This window comes from Lycium ferocissimum, chromosome 7 (genome assembly GCF_029784015.1).
Source record: "Lycium ferocissimum isolate CSIRO_LF1 chromosome 7, AGI_CSIRO_Lferr_CH_V1, whole genome shotgun sequence".
Lineage (NCBI taxonomy): Eukaryota > Viridiplantae > Streptophyta > Magnoliopsida > Solanales > Solanaceae > Lycium > Lycium ferocissimum.
The window spans coordinates 9,809,481-9,831,251 of NC_081348.1; the positions used below are offsets into that span (position 1 = coordinate 9,809,481).

At 35.3% G+C, this 21,771-nt stretch overlaps 1 protein-coding gene across 1 annotated transcript; it reads left to right on the forward strand.

Moving 5' to 3' along the window:
• Positions 1-235: 235 nt before the first annotated feature.
• Positions 236-6,947, forward strand: LOC132063292 (squamosa promoter-binding-like protein 1). The gene is made up of 10 exons (XM_059455770.1): positions 236-1,247; positions 1,585-1,766; positions 1,902-2,452; positions 3,212-3,286; positions 3,404-3,511; positions 3,600-3,720; positions 3,866-4,007; positions 4,162-4,312; positions 5,554-6,186; positions 6,279-6,947. The coding sequence occupies exons 1-10, from the start codon at positions 694-696 to the stop codon at positions 6,726-6,728; spliced, it is 2,967 nt and encodes a 988-aa protein (XP_059311753.1). The 5' UTR covers positions 236-693; the 3' UTR covers positions 6,729-6,947.
• The last annotated feature ends 14,824 nt before the right edge of the window (positions 6,948-21,771 follow it).

Consider the following 21,771-nt stretch of genomic DNA (forward strand, 5'->3'; position numbering starts at 1 on the left):
TTGTGTAATTATCATGGACAAATGTGATGTGAGACGTGAGGAAAGAGAGATGAAATAAGAAAAGCTAAGATGGTACATACACTGCTTAAAGAAAGATGGTAAATATATAAGAAAGTAAAAATAGTACACACAGTGCTTATAGATAGCAAAAATAAAAAAAAATAAAAAAAGAGGAAACCACCGCATCAGGACAGCTGAGCACACTCCTATACAACACGCTTCCATTTGCATTCACATTTCACAATTCCTGTCTAATCTTATCATTCATCCGAACCTTTCGCTACCCCCCTACCCCCACGCCCCCAACCACCCACCTTTGTCAGTTTCTTTTTTCCGGTTCATCTTAACACCGGAAAGTTTTTTTTTTTCTTATCTGTCAGCTGTTTTAGTTCAAGATTTTGTTATTGTTGTTGTTGAGCTAAAATATAGGAATTCTGTGTCTAGATTCTTGTGTTTCATGAGTCTTTGGTTTAGTCAACGCTGTTGATTTTAGTTGGGTATGTGGTTTGCTTTTAATTGGTATAATCATGTTTGTTTCTTTCTACTCTTTCTTGATTTTTGGGGCCGTACCGAAGCTGATTAATTCTTAGTTCTAAGTTGTAATCTTTCTTGTTTTTCTCTGATCTATAGCTCACACTTCTCCGATCATCTTTTTTTTTGTTTTTTGCTAAGTCTCTGGATTTGGATCTTAACATGGAAGCGAGTGTAGGAGAGCGTTTTTACCATATGGGTGGAACAGATCTAAGAGGATTAGGGAAAAGGAGCTTGGAATGGGATCTAACTGATTGGAAATGGGATGGAGATCTATTTATAGCAACCCCACTTAATCAAAACCCTTCTAATTACCAAAGCAGACAGTTTTTCCCGGTTGAAACTGGAAATCTAGCTTCATCAAACAGTTCATCATCTTGTTCTGAGGAAGTAAATCATGGGATGGAACAACAAAGAAGAGAACTGGAGAAAAGAAGAAGGGTTGTTGTGGTTGATGAAGATGATTCTTCTGGTTCTCTTTCATTGAAGCTTGGTGGACAAGGTGAACCTGCTGTTGCTGTTGCTGAAAAAAGGACGAAATTAGCTGCACCTGTTGGTGTTACTAGTAGAGCTGTATGTCAGGTTGATGATTGTGGGACAGATCTAAGTAAGGCTAAAGATTATCATAGAAGGCATAAAGTTTGTGAGATGCACTCTAAAGCTAGTAAGGCACTTGTTGGAAATGTTATGCAGCGTTTCTGCCAGCAGTGCAGCAGGTCTCTTCTCTCTTTCTTTGCCTCTTTATTATATTTTAGCTGTAAAATTTCTTCTTTTTTGTTTTGTTTTGTTTTCTCCAGATTAGGACAAGGTGAAGTTTTTTCCTTTTTGGGGCTTTGTTGGGGGTGGGGGGTCTTGTGAAAGGATATAAAGGATTAATACAACTGACATAGAATAACTTGGGGTTGAGTTTAGTTGATTGATTAATTGAGTGATGGCATGTCTTGTGAATCCGACAAAAAAAAAATCAATCTTTTTTGGTGATTGATTGCTTCTGATTGGGCTGTCTAAATTATTCAGTTGTTATAAATCCAAAGATTCTGCTTTGATACTCAGGTTTCATGCTCTTCAAGAGTTTGATGAAGGAAAACGAAGTTGTCGAAGACGCCTAGCGGGACATAATAAAAGGAGGAGAAAGACACAATCAGAATCTGTAGCTAACAATAATTCATTGAATGATGGCCAGGCTAGTGGTTATTCCTTGATGAACCTGCTAAAGATGCTCTCTAACGTGCACTGTGAGTGATTTCTAGATTTCCTTCTGATATGTTTTTGACTTTGGAAATTATTTGACATGTTCCTGTTGGTTCTGAAGATTTTTGCTTCTAGAGCTTTAGAATTAACTGCAAGGTTATGATTTTCATCAATTGCAGCCAACGGAACTAATCACACTGAAGATCAGGACCTTTTGTCTAATCTACTAAGAAGCCTTGCCAGCCAGGGTCCCATGAATGGGGATAAAAGCTTATCTGGACTTCTGCAAGAATCTTCAAATTTGCTGAACAATAGATCAATCCTTCGAAATCCAGAAATAGCTTCGTTGATCTCAAATGGTTCACAGGCACCTCCTAGAGCCAAAGAACATCAGTTCACTAATTCTGCAGCTGAGATGCCCCAGAAAAGACTTGAAGATGCGCGGACCGCTTCTTCTCAAAGTCCAGGCGTTTTGTTTCCCGTTCAAAGCAATTCTGAAGCTTATGCACCGGGCAGGTTAAGTACCACTGGCAGGAGCAAGTTGGTTGACTTCGATTTGAATGATGCTTACGTCGATTCAGATGATTGTGGAGAAGATATAGAGAGATCCCCTGTGCCTGAGTGCCCATCTTGGTTACAACAGGACTCACACCAGTCAAGTCCACCTCAAAGTGGAAATTCAGATTCCGCTTCTGCGCAGTCACCTTCCAGTTCCAGTGGTGACAATCAGGTACTCCTATAATCATCTACTATGATTTATCGGTTGTACTTATGCTGCAAATTTCATTGTTCAGTTTCCTCTTTCTTTGTTCTTTATTTCCTTCTTCGCACTCTTGTATTTGTTTAAAATGGTTTATCTGAAGATAGGAACAAGTTATTTTTTCTCAGCTTAACAGATACTTAGAATTCGAAACACTTTTCAGTGGACCAAGATAAAGGAACAGATGCAATATCCGGAATTGTGATAGTTTTCTAGGATTCTTTAGCCTGTTGAAACCTATCAATGAAGTCTCTTTTTCTGTGTGAAGAATACCTTGCCAACTGTCTAATTACACTTTTTGGTGTTTCCGCGTATTATATAGTCAATTTCTGTCTTTACATTTTGAACAATAGCGGAAACAGGGTTTCTATTTCTGTCTTTACCTCTTTCTATTCTTTGCCAACTGAAATGTTTATTGTAATACTTATCCATATACGTCTGGTATTTTTAATCTTCTGTAATATTCTTCAGAGGAGATTGCACTTCTCGCTTTTCACTTCTTAACCCCAAGGACCTCGTTGCCTTTTTGCGCTATTCGCTTTTAAAACATTGACTCCACCAGCTTATATTTAATCATGTTCAGTGCTTAAGTTTGTACTACCTCTGTGTATAAGAAAGGGTATCTTACAAAATGAAAGGGGGAAAGAAGTCGACAACAACCAAGACTAGTAACTGGATATCCATTTATTTTCCCAAAAATTTGTCTGACTTTCTTTTTGTTTGATGCAGAACCGCACAGATCGGATTGTTTTTAAACTATTTGGAAAAGATCCTAGTGATTTTCCATTTGTTGTACGAGCTCAGGTATTTCATTGTCCTCGGCACGCATGGTTTTTATTTTCTTGTATCTTTCTGGTAGCTAAAACTCCGTTTTACCTTTTTCTTTTTCCCAAATTTTCTTTGTATTGTTTGAATATGCAGATTCTTGACTGGTTATCTCACAGTCCAACTGAGATTGAGAGCTACATTAGGCCTGGTTGCATTGTGTTAACAATATATCTGCAGCTTCCTGAGTCTGCATGGGAGGAGGTAATGTGTTAATCGAAGGACTGTAATGTGAATTAGTTGGCAGTCTATGGAAACCTGTTTGACATGTAAAATTAATTGCTTTGTACAGCTTTCGTATGATCTGAGCTCCAGTTTGAGTAGGCTTTTGGATGTCCCTGGTGGTGATAGTTTCTGGACAAAAGGATGGATTTACATTAGGGTGCAGAACCAAATTGCATTTGTGTGTGATGGTATGGTCATATCTGATGTCTTTTACCACTTTAAATTCCTTCCAAACCCAAAATATAAACTCTGCTAGAGTAATCTTTTCTGGCGACTTGTTCATCAGTATTGTCCTTTGCTGATATTTTTCTCTCTTCTGTTTATGTGCTGCAGGGCAGGTTCTTTTGGATATGTCCTTGCCTTGTGTTAGTATTGAGCACAGTACAATATTAAGTGTCAGACCCATAGCTGTTCCAGTATCTGACAGAGTTCAATTTTTAGTCAAAGGCTATAATTTATCTAAGCCGTCCACAAGGTATGCATCGTTATTATGTGTGAAGTATTATAGTGCCAAATGTCTTTTTCTTCTCCCCCACTCATGAGGATTTTGATGGTACATTTCTTGCAAACTCTGTTAGTGAACTGCAGTATAATAAGTTTGTTTTTCTTCTTTCATTTTCTGTTGCCAGATTACTTTGTGCTTTAGAAGGTAATTACCTGGCTCCAGAAGCTAATGATGAGGCCGAAGAACATGTTGATGGTGTTGACAAGGATGATAAGCTCCAATCCCTAAATTTTGCATGTTCTGTTCCAGCTATCGCTGGAAGAGGATTTATTGAGGTGAACCTTTTCCCCAGCTTGTTGTTTCCTGTGTGAACGTGATCTGTAAAATTTGACCAGAAAAGGGATAAACCATTTTCTTTTTCAATGACTTAAGCATGCTACTGTCTTTTTGTTTGTTCTCAAGTGCATCAAACACCTACTTATGGGCGCAACCAATTTGGGTACATTAGCTATCTGTGTATAAATGCATCTAGTCGTCAGCATCTATCATTAATGTAACATATATCTAAATTGAGAAATGAGTTTATTGTTTGCGAGGGAAAATATATTTAGTTCGTACTTTAGAGCGGGTGGCTTAGGGGATTGTCCGGTTGCTAGGGCTATCTGTCTAACAATTATGGTTTTGTCTATTTGTGCCTTTATGCATTATTTCAGTCATTCCTTCACTGATTTATTTCGTACTTTAGAGCGAGTGGCTTGGGGGATTGTCCAGTTGCTAGGGCTACCTGTTTAACAATTGTGGTTTTGTCTATTTGTGCCTTTATGCATTATTTCAGTCATTCCTTCACTGATAGTAGATTAGTGTGAACTAAGGTATGAGAATTAATGAGTTTAGAGGATTAAGAAGGATGAAGGTGGGGAGAAGGATAAGAAAGGACTAAAGGATTTTCATATCTTCTGAAGCATGAAAGAACATGAGCTTTTTGTTGTAGAAGAGCTTACTTGAAGTTTGTGTACCATGCAAAGTTTAACCTATGTTTCCATGGACTTTGTTATGTCTTAGAGATATGTATGTCGAACAGCATGGTTATGTGTAGTTCATCTGGATCTTTCAACATACACTAAAAACTTGCCCAAAAAAGAAATACATGTGTTTGGCGTTGAAGCTAAGCGGTTGGGAATTTATACAAAGGGTCCTGACAAGTTTTCAGCTGCTGTCAATCAAAAAGTGACAATAAAGTTCTAATCTGCTTCTCAAAGGTCTCTCATTCCTTCTTAGAGAAATTCCTTTTCTTTTACTATGGCTGGGGCCACATTGTGTTTTCCCTTCTCCAATTGTGGCTTTGTACTTGCTCAGAAATAAGCTACTGGTTAACCCTGAGAATTCTCTATATGCCATTTGACTCTAATTTATGAACGCTCATTCATATAAATCTCCACTAAAGTACTCGTAGCTACTTTCTCATCACAATTATGCACATTTTCAATAGGTTCCTCGTTATTGCTAAAAAAAATCTAGTTTTTTTCTCATGCCGATTATATTCCCAAGTCATGCTGAGATTGTTGTGTTCATCCAGGTTGAAGATCATGGAGTCAGCAATAGCTTCTTCCCATTCATAATTGCAGAGGAGGATGTTTGCTCTGAGATCCGTATGCTTGAGAGCGAACTAGAGTTGACTTCATCAGATTATGTCAAGGGGCAGACAAGTAATATGGAAGCAAGAAATCAAGCCATGGATTTTATTCATGAACTGGGTTGGCTGTTTCATAGAAATAACTTGAAGGCTAGGTTAGAGAATAATGGTCCTAATGCCGTTCTCTATCCTTTGAAGCGGTTCAAGTGGCTTGTGGATTTCTCCGTAGACCATGACTGGTGTGCAGTAGTGAAGAAACTGTTGAACATTCTTCTAGATGGAACTGTAGGTGCTGGAGACAATTCTTCCTTGAAATTTGCTCTCACTGAGATGGGTCTTCTGCATAGAGCTGTGCGTAGGAATTCTAGGCCTTTGGTGGAATTGCTATTAACATATACTCCCGATAATGTAGCGGATGAACTATGTTCTGAATACCAATCTCTGGTTGGGGTTGAAGGGCAATTTTTGTTTAGACCCGACTGTGTGGGGCCTGCAGGTTTGACACCTCTTCATGTTGCAGCTTGCATAGATGGATATGAAGATGTGCTAGATGCATTGACAGATGATCCCGGAAAGGTATTTAATTTCCTCTCTTGTAAACCCCACACTATTGGATGCATTTATTACTTCTTTTGCGTTCTCTAACGTGCTAAAATTTGTCCATGCAGGTGGCTATTGAAGCATGGAAGAACACTCGTGATAGCGCAGGTTTCACACCAGAGGACTATGCTCGCTTACGCGGACATTATTCCTACATTCACCTGGTGCAGAGGAAAATTAGCAAGAAAACAACCAGCGGACATATAGTGGTTGATATTCCTACTGTCCCGTCTGTTGCTGAGAACAGCAGCCAGAAAGAAGAAGAGTGTGCAACCACCACCAGCTTAGAGATAACAATGACAGAGAGAAGAGCCATTCCTCGGCCCTGCAGGCTATGTGATAGGAAGCTGGCTTATGGAAGTCGGAATCGATCCCTACTGTACAGGCCTGCAATGTTCTCCATGGTGGCTATGGCTGCTGTATGTGTTTGTGTTGCTCTTCTCTTCAGGGGCTCGCCGGAGGTGCTGTATATTTTCCGTCCATTTAGGTGGGAAATGGTGGACTTTGGAACAAGCTGATTTTACCATCCCCAATAAATTGTGATAAAAAGTATATTAGTTACTTGTTGTACCAGTATTTTCGTCTATATAAAAGAAAACTTAGGGTCTGAGATATGCTGTAGGAATACCCCTTCAGACTAGTTGTTATACCAACTTGTTAACATATTTATTTTTTGTTTGATATAAGTGTATCTTTCCATTGGGACCTAGTAACCAGGTCTAACTTTCCCTCTTCAATTCTGCTGCTGCCCATTTATCTTTACTTTGCATTTCGGCGATATTGGATTCTGTAAATAAGATGATAGTATTCGTAAAACTGCAATAAGAGTGTCCTAGACTGTGGAGTATTTCGAAGCTGACATCGTCCTTTTCTTTTCCTTTTATTTTGGGCGTGAGGAAGAGATTACAAAACATGTAAAAGCAGATGAACATGGTATTCGTCAAATTTCCCCACCTCATGGTTGGATGCAGCTGATTTATGTGATCTGTTGAGATGATTTTCTCTTTTCTTGTAGATATATGTAACACTTTTTTATTCGAAGGGCGCCACCAAAGTATCGTCGGATACTGTATTACTTTTTAGGACTATGAGTGGTTGATATTTCTTGAAACTTAGAATTAAGTGAGAATAATTATTTCTGCAAGTCAAATATGCTCTTTGCCGTTACACAATTGACATAGATAGCGCTTGTTAATTAATGGTAAACTATTATAACAGTTTTAACCCATCATGAGCACATAGTTCGGGAGGAATCTTAGATCATTCCGCATAGTACAGGAGTAAATTTAAATAAAATATTTAACTGGTCAAAGTTTGCTGAAATTTGAGGAATGAATGGGTAAGTTCTTTCCGAGTGTTTTGCTGCTTTCAGAAAGGCTGTAGCATTTGCTGTGTTTCCGTTGTTGCTGCTAGTGAGCTTAAAGCCGAAATACTTAAATCCTTGATTCGTCCGAACTGGTCAAAATTTGCTGGTGCGAAATGATCAAAATTTTCCCCTAAACTATGACTAAGTGATAGGTTAGTATTCTTAATAGTTACCGTTAGTCAAAAAGGGCAATGCTAGATTATTCCGTATAGTTTAGAGATAAATATAAACCTTTTCACTTGTTATCATATTAATGGTAATTATTGGCATAACACATAGAAATCCCCTAAACTTGACTCAGATTTTTAGTTTTTCCCTCAACTATGCCTAGTCTTAATTAACCCCGGATTGACTACACGGACTTGGGAGTGAAGAAAGAAAAAAAAAAAAAAGCAGCTTTCAGGGATATTTTTTTTAACTGTTAGCACTTAGCAGTTAGCACATAGTCATATACAATGATATATTTGTTCCAATTGTGTTTTTCTTCTATTTCATCATAATGTATACCGCATATTTTACCCCAACTTTGCATATTTTAAATTTCTTTCATTGAAGCAATGATTCGTTCGACTATGTAATGTTTCCTTTTTTCGGGCCAATTTGTAACTAAAAAAGATTTGCTTTGAACTTAATTTTTGCTACTGGAGTACCAAATGTGTATTTGACTATTTATATCAATCATGTATTTTTCTTTTTGTGGGCCAAATCAGTAAAAAAAAAAAAAAAAAACTTAATTAGAGCTCTATTATGTTTAAAATTATAAAAAAGGTATGCCCAAAATAATGGAGTTGAAATTGTGTGCTTATTTTTTATTTCTTTTTTAGATATACTGATTATTTTATTAATTGTGTATCTTTTTGGTTATGTATGTAAAAAGAATACTTAGTTAGAACTCCACTATATATATCCAAATAAAACGTTTTAAACAAAAATTGAAGTTCTAATTGTCTATTTATTTTTATGATGTTTTAACTGTGTATTCCTTCGGGGCGAATTTGTACAACAAAATTGCTTGGAACACCATTCACTTTTGTTAAAATAAAAAGAATAGCCTAAATAAGAAATTTCAACCAATTTTTTTTTTTTTTAACAAATTGACCCAAAAAAGATGATTTAAAAAGGCATAAAATATATTCGCTTTTAAAAAATGTCATGTGGACAAAAAAAATTCCACAGGGCAAACGAGTGTACACAACCTTTATAGGATAACAATGTTCATAGTGTAAATGTTATACTACCAATTTCAGGGGGTAATTAAGGTTAGGCGTAATTTGAGGAGGGAATTAATAATTTAAGCCAAGTTTAGGTATGTATTTAGGTGTTCTGCCTAATTTATTTTCTAATAAGATTTTGGACCTTGTGTTCATTGTTCAATCAATGTTGTGGCAACCAACACATAATAATGCTTTAGGTAGTCAATTCAAGAATTTTGCTTTATTAGACAATTCATATTTGATTAATGGTGTGATGGCATCTTTTCCACAAAGTGCATACAAAGCCACTCAGCCACATCCTTCCTTGTACCAATACAATTATTGCATTAAAGTAGGTTCTTATCCTCCTTTACATAGTCATTTTTGATGAGCAACAAACTAACAACCGAGATCAGAAAATTCTTTGTATGCATATAGGTTAAATATTCAAATATATATATATATATATATATATATATATACGTGTGTGTGTGTGTTTTATTATCAAAAAAGTATCAAAACAGTTCTTTGTTTAAGAAATAACAATAGATTTACGGTTTAATTATTCTTATGTAATAAGGTTTTATTATAAGTGAGAGTAAACTGCAAAAGACAACTTTACTTGAACAAGATCTGTTCTATAGGCTCGTATCACTGTATCCTTGTGTAAATTGCAAAAGAAACTGAAATTTAGTAATATCAAAATTTAACTTAGATATTTTTAAATTTTCTAGTTGACTTACTTGGCGGGTTTAATTTTAGTTTCAGAAAATTATACATGAAACTTGAAATAGATTATAGAGATTTGTCTTGATTTTAAAAAATATGACTGATCTCAAATAGACATTAATAAAGGAAAATCATATAAACAAAGATAGTGATTGAGAAAAATAACAAATTGAGCATCAAATAAGAAAAAGAAATATGTGCATCGACCTAAAATGTAATTAACAACCAAAATAAAAAAATGCTAATGATGGGGAGAGAAATATGACGGAAGAATGAGATCATTGCTCCATCATCCAATGAAATTTATATTGTGAGATTTCCTATAGTTACTCATAGCGCTTCGTATTGGTAATAATAAAAACGGAAAAGGGTCAAATATACCCCCGTACTATCAGAAAAATGTTAAATATATCCCTCGTTATACTTTGGGTCTAAATATACTCTTTCTGTTATACTTTGGGTTCAAATATATCCCTCTGTTATACTTGGGAAATTGGCGCGAATGCCCTTCAAATGCACTGGTCTTTAATTTTTGCCCCCGTAATGCGTGGTCTTTAATATTTGCCCTTCTAAGCTAAAAGATAATAAGAAAAAGACTTTACTACCCCTACCCATAACATATAAAAATCAAAGTCTCAGAACGAACCCCAAACATCCAATTAAACCTATCCATCATTTCAACAACAAACCTTTCAATTGTTCCATCGTTCTAACATTTCACCGGAGAAATCTCCATTGATTTTGCTGCTACAACATCGAAAAAGATAAAATACATAATATATAGCGTTCAATTGAATGTAATTCAACCCAATTTGATGCTTTATTAAGTTTAGATTTGTTAATATTTGAAAACAACAACAAATCATCTTCTATGAACTAAACAACTGATATGCAGTTGAGATTCAACATCATTTTTTTGCGCGGAGTGCCCTTCTTTTGGGCTGGTCTTTATATTTTGCCCCTCATTTATGCCTTCTTTAATTTTTGCCCTCGCCGCACTCTGTTTAATGAAAGTTTTTTGACGAAATTACCCTTACCCCATTAAAACCCTTTCTATTTCGTCATTTGCCCTTTTCTTTTCTTTTTTTGCTTCTTCGTTCCTCCTTTGTTTTGTGTCTGTCTTATCTGTTCCAAAATTTAGGTACGAATTTGGATCTTTTGCTCGTTTCAATATTTGTTTTTATGTTAAATTGTTGTTTGTTGAATTGATATCTTTGTCTTCGTCGTTTTTTATATTTAAGTGATCCTTTTTGATTTAAAATTATAGTGTTTTGTTAAAGTGTCCGTATGATTTTTTGAACTTTAGTTTTCGTTGCCCATGTATATATTTTGGTTTTTGAATGTCGTATTATGAATGTCGTAATATGTTTTAGTTGATTTTGATATGCGTTTTGGTTTTCTCTTCGTTGAATCTTTGAAGTTTTGCCTGTGAATGTACTGTTTTTATGTTGTTCTTTCGTTGTTTTTGTTTAATAATCTGGTTTTTGTGAAGAATGTGTTTGTGCGAGGCGGCATATGCCTGTTCCTGCGAATTTTTGTTTTTTGAAACTACATTTATGCCTATTCCAAGCATAATTTCGTGATTTAAGTTACTTTGTATGTGTTATGATTTTTTGGTTTTTATGATAGTTTATATGTTTTCCGATTATAAGCTTTAGTTTAAGATTTTTGGTGTTTTTTTTGTTTAGTAACTGTGTTTTCATGAAGACTGTGTTTGTCCGAGGCAACATATCGGTCCGGCAAGAGTTATTGGTTTTTTGGCGAAGTTATGCGGTTACGGCATAAAGTTATGCTGTTTAAGCATAACTTCATGAATTAAGTTAATTTATGTGTGTCTTTGTTTTTTGGTGTTTTCTTGTTAATAATTTTTGTTTTTATGCAATCTTATGTGTTTTGGTTCTTTCTTCTATTATGCGGGTATTTGTGAGTATGACATGAAAAAGAGAGCAAGATCTCGTGAAGAAAGCAAAAAATAGATTGTTTTAGTTGAGCAAGATCGTGAAGAAAGGAAAAAATAGTTTGTCTTAGTTATTTTTGCACTATGTAATTTTATTTTTTTTGGTGCGCCCTTGTGTTTTTTGTAAATGTTATAAGATTGTACAAGCTTTGTTTTGTGTTATAAATTTCAACTTTAACCACCTTTGTAATTTGATGGTGTTCATTTTTAATCTCAACTTCTCTGTTCATAAAAGCTGCTATTTTGTTGAAAATCCAAGTTATACCGTTTCCATCACAACTTCATGGTTGTTATATAATAGAAGTTTGTCGGGGTCGGCATAGTTTCTCATTATGTAAATAGAAGTTCCGCCCATTCCGGCAGAATTTAAGTTAAGAAAACTTGCCATAACCAGCAACAAAAGACAAACCATTAAAATGCATTTATTGGGGATTATTTGTGACGGAAAGCTGTTTTTTTGTTGAAAACCAAATTTATGGTGGTTATTTAATAGGAGTTTGTCGGGGTCGGCATAGTTCCTCATTTTATGAACAGAAGTTCCACCCATAGTTAATCAGCAACAAAGATAAAACGTTTTTAACTTTTTTCGAACGGTGGAACGCATTTTATTGGGATTAGTTGAGACGCCATAATGGTTGTTTTAGTATGAATGAATTTTTGCTATGAATGAATGAAATATTTTACTTAGTGTTAATTGTATGTGTCATTTTTGAATGTTTTATCCAATTTTCCATAAAGATTTTTAAAATGTTATATAAGCAACAAAGCCCATAAGTATGCCGCTAACGGCATACTTATTTATTTTTAAGCGAAAGACTATGGGGTCGGCATAAATGTGAAACATGAAAACAACAGAGAGAATAATATTGTTATGTCCCAAGGCATACATCTATTAAACTTACCAGGATGTAGTATTTGAGATACCAATTTTGAACAAAAATCGTTATACACCTTTGGGAGGCATAAATTATAAAGCTGGATAATTAAATTTGATGATTTTTTTTTCTTTTTCCTCAATGTTTTATGGTAGAGAATTGTAGATTTCATGTAGGGACATTTATCTCTTTCTCTTATATAGTTTTTTATTATCAACAACAAGAAGATAACAACTTAGTAAAAGAAAATAATAAAAGAAAGAATAGAAGTTCCGCCCATTCCGGCATAAATTAAGTTTGCATAGTTTGTTTGTGTTATAAATTTCAAATTTAAGCCCCTTTGTAATTTGATGGTGTTCATTTTTAATCTCAACTTATCTGTTCATAAAAGCTGTTATTTTGTTGAAAATCCAAGTTATGCCCTTTCCATCACAACTTCATGGTGGTTGTGTAATCGAATTTTGCCGGGGTCGGCATAGTTTCTCATTTTATAAATAGAAGTTCTGCCCATTACGGCATAATTTAAGTTCGAAAAGTTGCCAAAACCAAAGAACAAAGACAAACCCTTTGAAGTTATTGACCAAACAAAATGCATTTATTGGGGATTATTTGTGACGTAATCTTTGTTATTTTGTTGAAAACCAAAGTTATGCCATTTGCATCACAACTTATGCTTTTGAAGTTCCGCCCTTTCGAGGGCGTAAATTAAGTTCGGAGAACTTGCCACAATCGACAACAAAGACAAAAGAAGATAACAACTTAATAAAAGAAAATAATAAAAGAAATAATGGACAAAAGAATAAATGAGTGATAAGATGCTTGAAGTCTCGTCTTAGTAATACCAAAGTTTTGCCATTTCTTTTCGCGAGTGAGTGTGCATTATGCGTCAAGAATCATAAGATAAATTCATATAAACCATGTATAAGAGTGTGATGTTAGGATGACAATTTCCTCTTCCCGTATCTTGAATATGGATTGAGAGCCGGATCGTGGTTACGGGTTGCCCTAGTGTGTCCAAAGAACTTGCATCTACCACATCCGTATGTGTACTTTGTTGATTCTCTCGCTTGGGCGATATCTTTTTGTTTGTTTTCTTCCGGTCTTATTTTAACATCGGCGGCGTTATTTTAATATCCAAAATGTTTTGTGGAATAATCCATGAGTCTTGATTTCCAACCGATAGTATTTCACCTTTGTATGTCTCTTGGCGTGCTTGTTTCTTGAACCGATCCGCAAAGATGTAGATTTTGACAAACTTCTTTTGTCTATAAGCGCCATGGCATGTGTGCACGGTAACTCGTCGATTTGGAACTCCAAGCACTCACAAGTCATATTCTTCAGTCTACATTGTATTGATATCCTTCATCTTTCACAACAAATTTGACGGGAGTTATGTTTTCTACGTGGAAATTGACAATATAAATGAGTGATATTTTTTGTGGCAATTTTCGGATTATATGAGAGTTATGCCCTTTCCGGCATACTTCCCGTACATTGAAAATAATATTCGCCTCTTCAGAACTAAGTATAAAATAGGGTCATAGTTGTTCCTTTGTCCAGCATAACTTTTGTGTTTGGTTAATTTTAAACTATCCATTGCTCATAAAACTAAGATTGAAGTGTGTGTTGGTAAAATCTACTTACTTTCATTGTGAGCATAAAAACAGTGTAATAGTTATGCCCTCACCGCATAATTCCATGCTAGTTAATATAAGTTTCGCCCTTCCTGTAACTAAGTATAAAAATAGGGTGATAGTTTTTCCTTTATCCAGCATAACTTTTGTGTTTGGTTAAAATTAAACTATTCATTGCTCACCAATCTAATATTGAAGTGTGTGTTGGTAAAATGTACTTACTTTCATTGTGAAGCCTCTACTTATCTTTTCAAGCAGAATCTTTTCAGCCCAACACGTCAGGTCATGGGACGGTCCTGTTGCGTCCAATTTTCTCTGGTAAAACCAATTTTGGAGCTTGTTCTGGATGTAATCAATACATGCCATTATTGGCAACTCCCTTGCTTTCCTCAATACAGAATTCATTGTCTCGACATTGTTTGTTGTGAGCATGTTGTAACGCCGTTGGTGTGGAATGAACGTGCCCATCTTTCCGGTGGTTCTTCTTCTATGTATTGCAGCTTTTGGGTCGATTTGTTGTATCCGTGACATATAGGTACGAAACTCGCACTTTTGTTTGTAGGTAGTTCCGCATTGTAGAACGATGATAGGATCGCTTCGGACGGGAAATATTTACGCAAGTTCTTCTCCATGTGGTAGATGCATATTCCATCTTTGCCGGGTATCCGGATACGTTCTTTGATTGCGGTTGCAATTGACGAGTGACGATCGGAAAGAATTGATAGGTCTTTCGCGCGTGCCAAACACCTTTTTCACGTGTCCGAAGAACCATTTGTAGGATTCATTATTCTCGAGTCGCAATACCAAATGCGAGAGGAAATATCTTGTTGTTTCCATCTTTTGCACATCGCTATCATGAGCACACCGCGGTATTTTGATTTCAAGAAGGTTGCATCCACCATCATTCTCGGTCCGGTTGTTTCCAACCCTCAATCGATGCTCCATACGCGAAAAAAGCATATTTAAACTTATTGTCGGCGGTCCATTTGATGTTAGCAATCGTTCAGGATTTCTTAATTTCATCATGTGAAGATATTGCGGTAGAAGTGTGTAGTTATTTTTTCGGGCTTCCTCTTATGACATTATAAGCGTGTTGGAGGGAACGCCATGCTTTGTGGTAACCAATGTGCAAGCCATATCGCTTCTCATTTCTTCAATGACAAATTTGGGTGTTATCTCTTGTAGTGTATGGCGTACTAGGTCTGTAATGTATTCCGCTATGACTTTTGAAGTTGCATTCCTCATGTCAGAGGTGATGAAATTTATTGAACAACTATGTCTCTTTTCGAAGTTAACTACTTTGAAAAGTTCGATCCTACGAACCTTGAAGCGTGGAAACGCCAAATGCGGAGTTGGATCAACACATCCGATGTAATACCGTTGCGTGCATGACTTTTCTACCTTGTCTTGTTGATGACGAGTAATTGCAATGTTATTCATGCACTTTTTTCTCTGTATCTTTGTCTTTGAATAAAATGCCAACTTCTATTTGATCAATCGATGCACTAGGTGTCAAAATTTGTGTATCATTTTGTATCCTCTTCCTTTTTAGTGTCTTTGTTTTGTTGCATGGCTGTGTTTGTGTCTCTTCAACTGTCATGCTCGGAGTAAGTGATACAACATTCATTGAAGTTGGATCGAGAAAGGTCATTGTTTACAACTTGCTCAATGTTTGGCGGTTGCCATTGTAGGCTTGAGGTGTCGGTTAGGAGTTACTATCTCGCTCTTCGCTCAAGTGTAATCCCAAGGTTATGTCAATAGGCCGTGTTGTTCGTCATCAATCCAACTTCGGACATGTCTTCTTCATAAGCAATGCGAGTTGTCCGTCAATTTCCTCTATGGTTTGTCCTTACGTCATTAGGATAGATTCATTATGATGTTCTTGTAATGGGTTGTCCTCCGCATCGACCGAATCGAACTCTAATATGAAACGGGAATTCTGAAGTTGTCATTGTTGTTGAGCGTGTACAAGCAAGTGTGAAGATCAATGTCGTTTTTTACACGCATCCCTTTGGATGTTTTCTCACCGGTGTCAAACCATATGTTGGCCTCTTTTTCTTGAGTATGTTGTGTATGCCCCGCAAATATACGTTGAGTGAATTGTTGAAAATTTACACCATCATTGACAAGTATTAGCTTGGTTTCATGATTAACATAATTGTAGGCGGCGCCCATTTGCCGTTGAAGGCTACGTAGATGCATCTTGGTGTCATTTTTTTTGTTAAACTTCTGTGAAGAGAGATTCACTTGAGAAAAAACCAAAATGAAATGTATTTAAGTTGTTAGTTTTGAAAATTTAAGTTACGCCCCTTCCCGGAGGCTTTGTATGTAATGTCATGAAGTATGCACGAAACGGCATACTCTACCATTTTGTAAATGAAGTTTACGCCGCTACCAGCATTCTTCAAAAACAGAGTAACTGTTTCTACAACAGTTATTCCAATGAAATTGCAACAGTTATTTTCATGAAACTGAAAAACCTCCTCTGTCTTTATCCAATTTAAATCAAATCCATGCAACAGTTATTCCAATTTAAAATGGACTAATTTATACTTCTATATAAACCAACACAACTTTGAAGAGGAAAAAAAAAACACTTTACTTCTGAAAACCAGATATAATCACATACAAAATGAACCAAAATCAACATATTGTACATGTTAATGGTGGCCACGGGCAAGCACATGAACATGCCCATCCTCATAACCAAATCCATCCTAATATTGCAAATTTGCAAATTACTCATGAAATTGCTGATATCAAAAGAGATATAGATTTTCGAGGGCTCTTTACGGTGCTCTAAGTAGAGAAAATGATGATCTACGAAGAGAATTACGATTTGTAAGGCGAGAGGTTATTCCAAAGACACTCGGCCAAGTTGACGATGGGGCAATTTGGAATGGGTACACGTGAAATTAGAAGCGATGATGGTAGTTTGGTACTTATGAAGTTAGGATTTTATGTTTTGTGGATATATATATATATATATATATATATATATATATATATATATATATATATATATATATATTGCCTTTTACGGCATACTTGTTCGAAGTTTGTTAGAACTTTGCCGATAACGGCATGCTCTACTACTTTGTAAATTGTACTTTTTGCCGTCTCCGGCATACTTGTTATTAAGGTGGTTCGAACAATGCCGTTAACGGCATACTCTACTCGTAAATTGAACTTTTGCCTCCTCCGACATAAGCACTTTTTGTTTTCCGATGATAATGCAAGTAATTGTTTTTGGTTAAAAAAAATTAAAAAAAATGAAAACCTCCTCTACCTTCATCCAAATAAAATCAAATGCACTCGCAATGATTATTCCAATTAGAGGATTGACTCAACCGGACTAATTTATACTTCTACATAAACTAACTTTTGCCTTCTCCGCATACTTGTTATGAAATTGGTTCAAAACATTGCCGTTAACGGCATACTCTACTCTTTTGTAAATTGAACTTTTGCCTCCTCCGGCATAATGAATTTTTGTTTCTTTGATGATAATGCAAAGAATCGGACTAATTTATACTTCTACATAAACGAGTAACTTTGCCTTCTCCGGCATACTTGTTATGAAATTGGTTCAAAACATTGCCGTTAACGGCATACTCTACTCTTTTGCAAATTGAACTTTTGCCTCCTCCGGCATACTTGTTCTAAATTTGCACACAGTTTACCTTAATTCAAGTTTAAATCGATAAGCATTGCTCGATTTAAATTGAATTTACTATAATTACAATTTCAAGTAAATAAGCATTGTATACTAATTTAATTAAGGTATAAAGTAATTAAAATCGAGCAAAGCATTAAATCCAATCGATTCTATTTTTTTGAATAATTTTATAGTGCGTAATGTTCAATCCGAGCCGTATGTCATCTCGTTTCTTAATAATCGTGTCGTAGAAGATGATCTTTTTCAAATATTAACAATCTAAACTCCATAAAATCGTTAAATTGAGTTGAATTAAGATTTGTACCTTTTCGATGTTGTAGCAAACAAAATCAATGGAGAAATCGGCTTGAAACGACGATTTGAATAATTGAGAAATGGTTTGGGAACGAAGTTGAAATTTGAGTTAACGATAGAAGGATTTGAGAATAACGATTTTTGTTGTGTTTTATATGTAACGGTTAGGGGTAGTAATGTCTTTTTACTATGTTAGTTTTGCTCGGAAGGGCAATAATTAAAGACCACCATTTTGAGGGGCAAAATCTAAAGACCAGCCCAAAAGAGGGGCATTCGCGCCAACATTGCGAATTATAATTTTACTCAACAACATAGAATTGATCAAATTTATTGCTTTATTCTGATTTTGATTAGTTTATACGTTCCATTTGATTAGTATACAATGCTCAATGACTTAGACTTGAAATTATAGTAACTTCGGTTGACAAAAAATAATCGTGCAAAGTTCAACAAGTATGCGGAGGAGCGAGAAGTTTACTTTACAAAAGAACAAAGTATCTTTGTTGAGGCAAATTTCATTTTCATAAGCAAAATAAAAAAAATACACAAGTGTTAAGAATTAGACAAGTATGCCGGAGGAGGCAGAAGTTCACATTAGAAAAGAACAAAGTATGCTGTTAGAGGCAAACTTTCATTTTTATGAGCAAAACAAAAATTTACACAAGTGTTAAGAACTAGAAAAGTATGCCGGAGGAGGCAGAAGTTCACTTTACAAAAGAACAAAGTATGCTGTTAGAGGCAACTTTCATTTTCATAAGCAAAATAAAAAAGTACACAAGTGTTAAGAATTAGACAAGTATGCCGAAGGAGAGGCAGAAGTTCACTTTACAAAAGAACAAAGTATCTTTGTTAGAGGCAAACTTTCATTTTCATGAGCAAAACAAAAATTTACGTAAGTGTTAAGAATTAGAAAAGTATGCCGGAGGAGGCAGAAGTTCACTTTACAAAAGAACAAAGTATCTTTGTTAGAGGCAACTTTCATTTTCATAAGCAAAATAAAAAAGTACACAAGTGTTAAGAATTAGACAAGTATGCCGGAGGAGGCAGAAGTTCACTTTACAAAAGAACAAAGTATGCTGTTAGAGGCAAACTTTCATTTTTATGAGCAAAACAAAAATTTACGCAAGTGTTAAGAACTAGAAAAGTATGCCGGAGGAGGCAGAATTTCACTTTACAAAAGAACAAAGTATGCTGTTAGAGGCAACTTTCATTTTCATAAGCAAAATAAAAAAGTACACAAGTGTTAAGAATTAGACAAGTCTGCCGGAGGGGGCAGAAGTTCACTTTAAAAAATTACAAAGTATGCCGTGAGAGGCAAACTTTCATTTTTCATAACCAAAACAAAATATTATTAACAAAAACAACACCAAGAACACATAAGATTGCATAAAAATCAAAATTATTAACAAGACAATACTAAAAAATCAAGACACACATAAATTAACTTAATTCATGAAGTTATGCCAGAACAAGCATAACTTTATGCCGAGCAAGATAACCGATTTCAAAAACCATAAACTCTGCCGGACCCAAGATATGTTGCCTCGGAGAAACACATTCTTCAAAAAACTGTATTATTAAACAAAAATAGCAAGAACAACATAAAAAGTTGTTCACAGGCAAAACTTCAAAGATTCAACAAAGAGAAAACCAAAACGCATATCAAAATCAGCTAAAACATATTACGACATTCAAAAAATCAAAATATATACATGGGGAACGAAACTAAAGTTGAAAAAATCGTAGAGACACTATAATTTTAAATAAAAAAGGATCAATTAAATATAAAAAATGACGAAGACAAAGATATCAATTCAACAAACAACAATTTAACATAAAAACAAATATTGAAACGAGCAAAAGATCCAAATTCATACCTAAGTTTTAGAACAGATGAGATAGACACAAAAAAAGAGGAGGAAAGAAGCAAAAAAAAAGAAAAAAAAAGAGCAAATGACGAAATAGAAAGAGTTTTAATGGGGTAAGGGTAATTTCGTCAAAAAACTTTCATTAAAAAAGTGCAAGGGCAAAAATTAAAGAAGACATAAATGAGGGGCAAAATATAAAGACCAGCCCAAAAGAAGGGCACTTCGCGCAAAAAAATGGTTATACTTTGGGTCCAAATATACCCCTCTTTCATTAAAATTGTCCATGGTGGACATGAGATATGACGTGACACTGACAACTCGGTGTGGTGGACACTACATGGCATGCCACCTCACCGTCCCAACCCATTTACCCCTCTCTCTCCCTTCTTCTTCCACCACTACCATCTCCTCCCCTCCACAACCTTTGCCACCGTTAGCACCACCACACCACCATCTCCACCTTCATCATATTTCAGTTTGACATTATATTATGCTACAGTATACTTTCTAATTAGCTTTTAAAGCACTACAGCACCACTACCCCTAAAATAGCTTCTCATGGTTTATCACATTGAGGATCATTCAAACTTACCTAATCTTAATCATCAAACGCAAAGTATTCAAAATGGTGAAAAAAACTTTTTAACAATGCATGTGTATGATTTCAAACATAAATATTGCAACAAGATGAGCTGAAATCTAAAAAAAAAAAAAGAAAAAAAAAATCATTACAGTCAATAGCAAGATTTAAATCATTACTGTCAATGAAGGACTGGACCAGATGAATTTCCCCTCTTAAGCAATTGTGTGAATAAATGAACCAACTTTACACATGATTTCAATGCCCACAACAACGAGATATTCTGATGCATTCAGCCCACATAATTTTGCCAGCATTGTATTTCCACAATCTTTCATCAGTTGGACCAATGTTTTGCCCATTACTTATGAATCGTTCAGTTTGACATGATATTATGCTACAATATTATTTTCTAATGGTGGTATGGTGGTGCTAATGGTGACAAAGGTTGTGGAGGAGAGGAGATGGTAGTGGTGGAAGAAAAAGGGGAATAGAGGGGTAAATGGGTTGGGGTGGAGAGGTGGCATGCCATGTGGTGTCCACCTCACCGAGTTGTCAGTCTTGCACGTCATATCTCATGTTCACCATGAACAATTTTAATGGAGGAGAGGTATATTTGGACCCAAAGTATAACAAAAGGATATATTTGAACCCAAAGTATAACGGGAAGGATATATTTGGACCCAAAGTATAACGAGGAGTATATTTAATCCTTTTATTGACCCTTTCCGTAATAAAAATAAACATATAAAAGGGATTAAGGGAGTGAAAACAAATAAGCAAATAAGCTAAAGATATTTATGTGGTTATATATCATCTCGTTAAGCGTAAATGGTAAAGTTTAAAGTTAAACTATTGCCAAATAAAAAAATGTATCATTCTTTTTTGAACAAATTAAAAAGGAAAGTATATCACATAAATTAGGACAAAGGGAGTAGTAATAACCAATTGGCAATGATTTGATAGAGTGAAGTATTGCTTAATTGATTTCATAGCCCACTTTTAAAAGGTGAAAGAAAGAAGGAGAAAAGGCTGAATGCATGAATACGTAATAATTGTTAGAAGTTCAAAAGAATAAGCACTGAATATACGTTTTAAAATCTAAAGGTTGAGATAATATTATTAATTGCGTAACGGACGATGACAACAATGGATTTGTGTAAAGTGCAGTTAGTGGTACAAAATTAATTTATTATTTATTGGGGGAAATTAAATATCATGCGTTTAAGTGAAGGGTAAAGTAGTCATTCAATATTTGCTACGCAAATTGGTCTTTCAACTTGTAACTTTGGGGCTCCCCACTTTTATAGTTATATATATAATCTTGAACAACAACAACATACGCTTTCGCAGTGTAATCTCATAAGTGAGTGCCCTGGATAGAGT